The 8,794-nt window shown below is 35.9% G+C and overlaps 1 protein-coding gene across 1 annotated transcript in view; it reads left to right on the forward strand.

Annotated features, from left to right (window-relative positions):
* The window catches only part of DNAI4 (dynein axonemal intermediate chain 4), a gene marked incomplete at both ends in the record, with an annotated part of 56,434 nt that extends 55,688 nt beyond the window's left edge, over positions 1–746 (forward strand). The window contains one exon of the mRNA XM_084242349.1: positions 696–746. Within this exon, the coding sequence (XP_084098475.1) occupies positions 696–746 (51 nt within the window). The remainder of the gene's footprint in view (positions 1–695) is intronic.
* Positions 747–8,794: the final 8,048 nt, after the last annotated feature.

Here is an 8,794-nt window from a genome sequence, read left to right on the forward strand (position 1 = left end):
TGTAATTTTATCTACAGCATATATATTTCTTTAGGGTTTGTAAAACACTTTTACATATATTAACTCATTCAATTTTCATAACAACCTTTATAAGTGGGTGTTAACGTTTCCATTATATAGTCAAGGAAACCAAGATTCCAAGATATCAGTGATTTTTTTCAAGATCACCTTTACTGTGTGGTAGGAAAAAAAGTGCAGTTTTCTGCTTCTAATTCCATCTTTGGCTTCATTCTTTTATATAGTATCATTTTATTGCTTTTAGTACAAAGATTATTATTATTAGATAAAAATGCCAATCTACATAGAAATTTAGATCTTCTATGCTCTCTAATTAAGCACTACAGATCAGAAAAGAGCTTGAGATACCATTAAGGTTTAAAGTTATTTTACAGATGAGAAAAATGAACCTTAAGCATTATGGCTAAATTGGAGCTGCCTAAGTGTTCCTTTACTGAATCCTTATAAAATTGTTTATCAAACTTCATATAGAATCTTTCATATAGGAAAGAGCGGATTTATATTAGGAAGTAACTGTTATTATTTAAACTTAACTTGGTTTGTTTCCTTTTTACAATCTTACTGGAAGCTCTTTATGTGTGTATCACTAACTTAAAAGTTTTAAATAGCATTTTAAAGACTTTGCCTCTTAATTTATATTTTATTGCATATTGTAATTGTGTGACTTTTCCTTTCAGGGAAATGTAATAGATACATTGCTTGGACCCAAGTCAAACCAACAAGGATAATTCATCATTACTAATATCATTTTGTTATTGATTAAAGAAAGAAGGAACAGTGTTTAATATCCAGTAGTCTGATTAGTATGCAATAAGTCGGGATTTCGAATTGTAAAAACAATATCTGATAGTACGATTTCCATTAAATTGAATGTAAATTTGATGTACCTTTATTTCAGAGATATGGGACTAATTTGTTATCTAAGCTAATTGTTAAGAGTTTTGTTGGGATTTTCTTCATTTTTTTGAAAGATACTCCTATTGTATTTCTTAGTGATATCCCAAGTATATGTAAACAATAAAATGTACAAAAATATTAAAAAATTAGTATTCCTTCAAAAGCAAAACTTGGAAATTATTAAAATTACTAAAATCAAAATCTCTGTAAGACAAAGTTCTATTGACTTTTAAATCATTTGTTTTCTGGGCTGTTTTTTGCATAGTTATGATTTATGCAGTTGTTAGTGTTATAAGAAAATTGGATTCTGAACTTTAAATCATAATTTGAGCCTCTTCGGTCTGACAGCTGAAACTATAGAACTTTGTTAGAATATTTGACAAGGACAAAACATGATACAAATGTCAACATTTGTATTTTTTGGTCAGGAGGAGTTATACCCCAATTCAATGAAAGGACTTAGTCTGGGACACATCAGTCTGGGCACCTTCTTCCACAAGTCTAGAATCTGCTTTGAGTCTTAAGTCCAGACTTGACTGGAACCAAAGAGAACAGAAGGCCTGGAGGGATAGTTCATGCCAGAATGTAATTTTATGAAAGGTTCTATATCAAACTTGTGAACCTAGGAATAAGTGGGAGGTAGCAACTACTCCAAATATGCATTGCTAGCAGTCTAGCCCATGCCATTCGTTTTAACAAGTCCTTCTTTTGTTAACTGAGATCATAGGGCAATATGGCCTATTCTATAAAGTATTCATTCTAAGTGGAGTGAGGACAAAGCACTTGAAACTCAAACTCGATGACAAACACTTACATATATTAATAAAAACTGAATGAAATCAGTGGAACAATGGGAGTTACCTTTTTAAAGAATGACTCCAAAGAAATGGAGCAATTTTTAGGTGAACTGAATGCATAGGTCAAATTATAAGGATTATATGTTTTCTACTGTTAAAGATTCATTGTGATTCTTCTTTGTCTTTCTGAAAGTTTGGACTTTTCATAACATTTTGTGTAACAAAATAAAAAAATATTAAAAATGAGTTTCTTTTTAAAAAATACTTTTAATCTTTAAGATATTATCCATGTTCTACTCTCATTCCCATCAGAGCTAAATGAGAAATAAAGTTATTTTATTCTACTTGGATCCTGGGCAATTGATCCAGAAGTTCTGAACTTATTCTGCTCTACTCTTCACACCCCTTATCTTGTAGATCTCTCATACTTTTAGATTAGTATCAAATTTTTATTTTTAAGATCTTTTAGTTGGAAGTTACAGAAGGAATTATTTTACTTTTTAAGTTGACTTTGGATTCTCACTAGCAAACCCTTATTTACCATAAAAAAATTTTAGAGCAGTTTTTGGTTAATAACATTTTCTACTGTTGAAAGGGAAGTACATAGATTTCCAAAATAGTTCCTGCTCCCCCAAATGTATAACCTCCCCTATTGTCAATATCACCTAGCATAGTGGAACATTTGCTTCAGTTGAATCTACACTGACATATAAAAATCAACCAAAGTTCTTAGTTTGTATTATGGCTCACTTTTGGTGTTGTGCCTTCTGTGGATTTGGACACGTAACATAAATTCATTATTAAAGTATAACACAGACTACTTTTACTGCCCTAAAAATCACCTGTGCTCTGTATATTCATCTTTCCCTTCCCCATCCAGAAACCTTTTACTGTCTCAATAGTTTGGCCTTTTGCAGAATGTCATGTAATCAGAATCATACAGTATGTAACCTTTTCATATTGCTTTCACTTAATAATGTAAATTTAAGGTTCTTCCATGTCTGTTTATGGATTTTTAGTGCTGAATAATATTCCATTTTCTGAATGTACCACCATTTATTTGCTATTCACCTATTGAAAGCCATCTCAGTTGCTCACATTTTGGGGGGGGGCAACTGAGTTGTCTGTCTTACCCAAAATAGTATATAGATTCAATGGAATTATTCAAAGAAATAGAATAAATGTTATTGAAATTTATATGGAACCACAGAGGACCCTGAATAGTGAAAGTAATCTTGACCAAAAAAGAAGAGGAATGGAGGTACCACGTTTCCAGATTTCAACTTATTACTACAGCTACAAAGCTGTAGTAATCAAAACTGTACATAATTGGAACAAAAGTAGACACATAGACCAATGGAATAGAATTGAGAGTCCAGAAACAAACCACATTAATATAGAAAGTTATTCTATAACAAAGAAACCAAAAGTATACAATGGAAAAGATGTTGGGAAAGCTAGTCAGCCACATGTGGGAAAATGAAACTAAACTACTCTTTCACAACATCCACAAAATTTTTTAAAAGATTTATTTATGCATACAGGAACTGGGGTACAGGCCAGAGGTGTGACGGGTGAGAGGATTCACCCAAGACAGAGTGGGGAACAGAACAGGCAGACTGACTGAAATACACTGCTGAGGGGAGCAGGGGGTGAGATAGGAGAGGTCTGCTGCGCCATGTGGGTAGCTCCTGGCCAGCTGGGGATCGAACTCATGCTGCAGAGGCTGCGGATAGCTTCATAGTGCTGTGCTTAACCCCTTGCACCACCAGGAAGTCCCACCATCCACAAAAATTAAACTCACAGTAAATTAATGCCTTGGATGTAAGACTGAAAACCATAAAATACATGGGAAAAAATGATAGCAAAAAGCCCCATGACATTGGCTTCAGTGATGTTTTTGGGTACTTGACTTCAACAATAGGGAAAATAAAAGCAAAAATTAACAATTGGGACTATCTCAAATTAAAAAGCTGTACAGAGAAAGAAATATTGACACAGAAAGACAGCCTACCGAATGGGAGAAAATATTTGGACATTATATGGTAAAGGGAGATAGTGCTCTGGTGGTGGTGTGGTTTGAAGTGATGTCTTTCTGAGGAGGTGTGAACTTAGGCCCCTAACTCATACACAGTATCACAAATAAATGTTACTTAATTAATTTTAAAATGAGATAAAATCAGTATCAGATGTAACCACTGCATCCATGATAAAGAATCTATACATCAAAGTTTCAAAAAGCTCTCTAGGAATCCAAAAAATTAAATAAATAAAGGAATAAAGCTACAGTACACATTTACGTGCAGGATTTTGTGTGGAATAAATTTTAAAATCCTTTAAGTAAATACCAAGGATAATAATTTGCTGGAGCATATTTAGTTTTGTAAGAGATCCCCAAACTGTCTTACAAAGTGTCTAACATTTTTCATTCCCACCAGCAACGTATGACATTTCCTTTTGCTCCATATCCTCCCAGCTTTGGTATTGTTAGTGTTCTGGCTTTTGGCCATTTTAATAGGTGTATGGTATTATTACATTATTGTTTTAATTTGCACTTCCTGATGATATTATATGGAGTTTACCATCATTTTAAAAAAACTGAGAATTCTGTTCAGCTGTTATTCATCTCATTTTAGATATTCATTATTTTATTCAGTCATTCTCCACCAGGCATCTTTCATATAGAAATGTTATTATTGTTTGAGAATAAAATGTTAGCTACTCTTCCTGTTGAAGGAAGATTGTATTCACTAAATAATTGTATACGATATTTAGTGTTTATTTACTTCATGTCTATGTAGGTACATACAATTATAAATGAGAAATATAACATTTGGTATTTGTCATTTTGCCTCAATAAGAGCTCAGTAAAAGAAATTGTTCAATTGTACTGAGAATAGATTCAGTACTCAGCATGCTAGTAATAATATACAAACACTTTCATGTCCATTATCCCAGTATACCCTCACAGCAGTGAGAGAGATGAGGCAAGCAGTTGTACTATTTTCTTAATCTCTATTTTTCAGATGATACAGTTCAGGCTTAAAAAAGGTGATATAACTTGCCAAGCTATGCAGCTGACTTGTCAGGCTTGAACTGAACCCCGAGGCTTTCAGCAGTTCTTTTATCTTTCCACTATTGTGTAGCAAATTGTTAGTGCCTATTTGGTTGCTGAGGTCTTATAAACCAAAACATAAGGGTACTTATTCTTCAATAATTAAGGTTTATTCCTAAGTGATAATGCTCATAACTTAGTGTTTCTGTTTTTTGTTTGTTTGTTTGTTTGTTTGTTTTTCTGCCACCTGGCCTTGGCACATGTAACTCTTTTGCTGGGAACACTTTTCCCACCACTCGCTCTCCTTTAATATGTTCACTTTTCACTCACCCTTCAGATCTCAGTTCATATTTCATCTTCTCAGGAGAACAATTTCGGAATGCTTTCCTGTAAGGCTTCCACCACCCACCCAGACTAAATTTGTCCCATGTATCTTTAAATATGAAGGGAAATGTGAAGTTTCTACCGGGGAGGAAGGGGTGGAGCATGTGTAAAAGAGGGAGGTCTTTGGGCCTATTGAGCAGAGGGAGGGATCTAGGTACTGTTCCTAAGTAGTAGTATTTGGGAAATTGACTAAGAGACCATAGTCAACCTAAAAAATCATTCTCATGCAATGAGTGATCTGTAGAAGAAGCAAAGATCCATAGGCACTGAAAAGGACGAGCAGCTGATGATGATTAATGACCCAGGCAAAAACAACTCTTTGATGAGAGAAGGGCTTTGGTACAGAGTAAGACACTAGAGTTACACCCTGGGAAAGAGAGGAAAACCAGCTCTAAGAGAGACTGACATCAACTGTGTTTGTTGTTATTGTTGGCTGGGTTGAATGAAAACTTGGAGTCAGAAACTATAGCAAATATTTTTTTGACATCTGAGTTTTTGAACTGAGTTTTATTCTAGCTACGCTAAATATTTGTTTATTTGTTTAGTGTCTTCCTCTTCCCCTTGACTTCCCCTAGATTACTCTTGAGGGTAGGAACTATATGTTTTGCTTATCACTGTATCTCCAATGCCTACGAAAGTATGTGTTCAGAGGAGTTATAGCAACAAATAATCATGAATGAGTAAATTATCAAATTAAAAAGAGAAATGACGGTTCCATGCTTGCCCCATATTCTAATACAACCTAATATTTTAAATATGATTTCCTCAAGATCCTAACAAAATATCTTAACATCACAGTGGGTAAAACATTTCAACTGTGAAAAACATATGGAACATAAAATCAGTCTTGAAAATTGCTATATATAGGTCATAACATTTTTTGTTCTATGGAATTATAAAAGCAATCTTCCTCAAGACAAAAACTAAAAGCAAAGCTATGATCATTTTCTTTAGGTGAGAGATACTGCTTTGTGAGATTGCATTGCTGCTGTTTGGGGACAGTTTACCTCCAATGTAAAAAATTTAGGAGAATGCCTGGATTGAAGTAAATAATCAACAATGGTAGTTCTCATTGTTATTTTTGCAGATCACATATCCACTTCTTGGTCTTTGGAACTACGCCCTTGACTGGCTAAGGCCTTGTCAAGACACCACTTTCTTCAGGAGATGCAGAATGTGATAATTGACGTCATTTGCTACTTTCCACAACATCTGGACTTTGTGTCTTGTTTGTTCAGAATTTAGTACAATGTTCACATCTACCCTTAACTCCATAGAACATTTACTAGGCTATTAGCCTTCATTTGCTTAGGTTGGCATACCCAATCGGTGATAAAACTAAAAGGCTAACAGTTTACATGAAACTAAATCCTGGGTTAAATAGAAAACAGAACATGTCTATTAAATTGGAACACATAAAACATAGTTATGAATCTTATAAAAAATGAGTACTGCTTTTTCTAAATTGATGAGAGATTTATGTAGTATCCAGAACAACTCATGAAAAACAGACTCTTAATATGCCTGCATTTTCTTTCAATAAGTTAACTATTAAAATATATGGTGCCATCATACCAGGAAGAAAAAAGAATACCAGGATATTTCAGAAATCTTAGATCATTATTCACTGACAATAATTTAATGGAATGTTCTGTATTATTACACAAATTTTGATTATTTATTTATTGAGACTTTATCAATTTTTAAAAGCCCAATACAACAACAAAAACATAAAAAAATAGCTTCTCTGCCCACACAAATAGATTTTTTAATATTAATATTATTTGCTAAGAGTATTCTTGAAAAGCATTTTAACTGCTCATTTAAATTCTCACAGATGGACATTGTATTTTTTTTTTAAAGATTTTTATTTTTATTTATTTATTTTTATTTATTTATACAAACACTGGGTACAGTCAGAAGTTTGGGAGGGTGAGAGAATTCACCAGAGCCAGAGCGGGGAGCAGAGCAGGCAGAGGGACCTAAGTACACAGCTGAGGGGAGCAGCGGGTGGCAGGAGAGGTCTGCGCACAATGTGGGACCCTCCTCTGGTGGCCGGGGAGCAGCTACGGATCGAACCGGCGCTGCAGAGGCTGCAGGCAGCTTCGCAACCCAGCGCTCAACCACCGCGCCACCGGGGAGGCCCGGACATTGTATTTTTTTAAAAAATATTTAAAAAGATTTATTTGTTTGGGCCTCCCCAGTGGCACAGCGGTTGAGCGCTGGGCTGCAAAGCTGCCCATAGCCTCTGCAGGGCCTGTTCAATCCCCAGCCGCTGGTGAGAGTCCCAAGGTGTGCAGACCTCTCCTGCCGCGCCCGCTGCTCCCCTTAGCAGTGTACTTCATCAGTCTGCCTGTTCTGCTCCCTGCTCTGGCTCTGGTGGATTCTCTCACCCTCCCGTGCTTCTGACTGTACCCAGTGCTTATATAAATAAATAAATATCTTTAAAAATTAATTAATTAATTAAAAAAGATTTATTTGTTTATGCATACAAGAATTGGGGTACAGGCCAGAGGCAAGGGGGTTGGGACGATCCACCAGAGACAGAGTGGGGAACAAATAGGCAGACTGACTGAAATACACTGCTGAGGGGAGCAGCAGGTGAGTCCGAGAGGTTTGCTGCTCCATGTGGATTGCTCCTTGGCTGGGGATCGAACTGTGCTGCAGTGGCTGCAGTTTGCTTCATAGGTTGTGTCTTAACCCCTCACACCACCAGGGAGGCATGATGGACATTTTAAAAATCACCAAGATGGGGGCCTCCCTGGTGGTGCAAGGGGTTAAGACACAGAACTATGAAGATATCCACAGTCACTGCAGCACGAGTTCAATCCCCGGACAGGGAGGTGACCCACATGGTGCAGCAGACCTCTCCTATCTTGCCCACTGCTCTTCTCAGCTGTATATTTCAGTGGATCTGCCTGTTCTGTCTCTAGTGAATTCTCTCACTGCCCTGCCACCCCCACCCCCATCTCTGGCCTGCACCGAGCTCTTGTATGCATAAATAAGTAAATCTTCTTTTCAAAAATAAATAAAAATCACCAAGATGAATGATAGTTTTATCCATAAAATTCTGTAAAATGTTATAAGGATAAAGGATATTTCAATATCCATTCTATAGATATTTGTACAATAGAAGTTAAGCAGTTTTAAATAAGGCAGGAAAAAGAGTTTCAGATGAAGAAAACAGCATGGCAAAGGACCATAAAGAAAGAGAATATTTACTTTCAAAAAACTGAGGCATTTGTTATAATTATCACTTAGAGTTTGAGGGGATCTATAATCTATATAGTCTGAGACCAATCAAGAATGGTCTTGTAGGGCCTCCCCTGGTGGTGCAGCTGTTGAACGCTGGGCTGTGAGGCTGCCCGCAGCCTTTGCAGCACTGGTTCATCAAGGGTCCCACAAAAAATAAATAAAAAAATAAAAAAATAAAAAAATAAAAAAAATGGTGGTCTTGTAGGCCATGTTAAGGGAATTTGGACTTTTTCTTGAAGAAAATGGGAAACCCTTAAGAATTTTCTAGGTGAAAAATAAACTAATCAATTGTTTTAGAAAAATCGTTCTGGCAGCAGTGTAGAGAATGATTAATGAGAGGTACACTGCAAGCTGAGAAGCCACTGCAGTTACCTAAATGAAAGCGGAC

Source organism: Talpa europaea (assembly GCF_964194135.1).
Source record: "Talpa europaea genome assembly, chromosome: 9".
Taxonomy (NCBI): domain Eukaryota; kingdom Metazoa; phylum Chordata; class Mammalia; order Eulipotyphla; family Talpidae; genus Talpa; species Talpa europaea.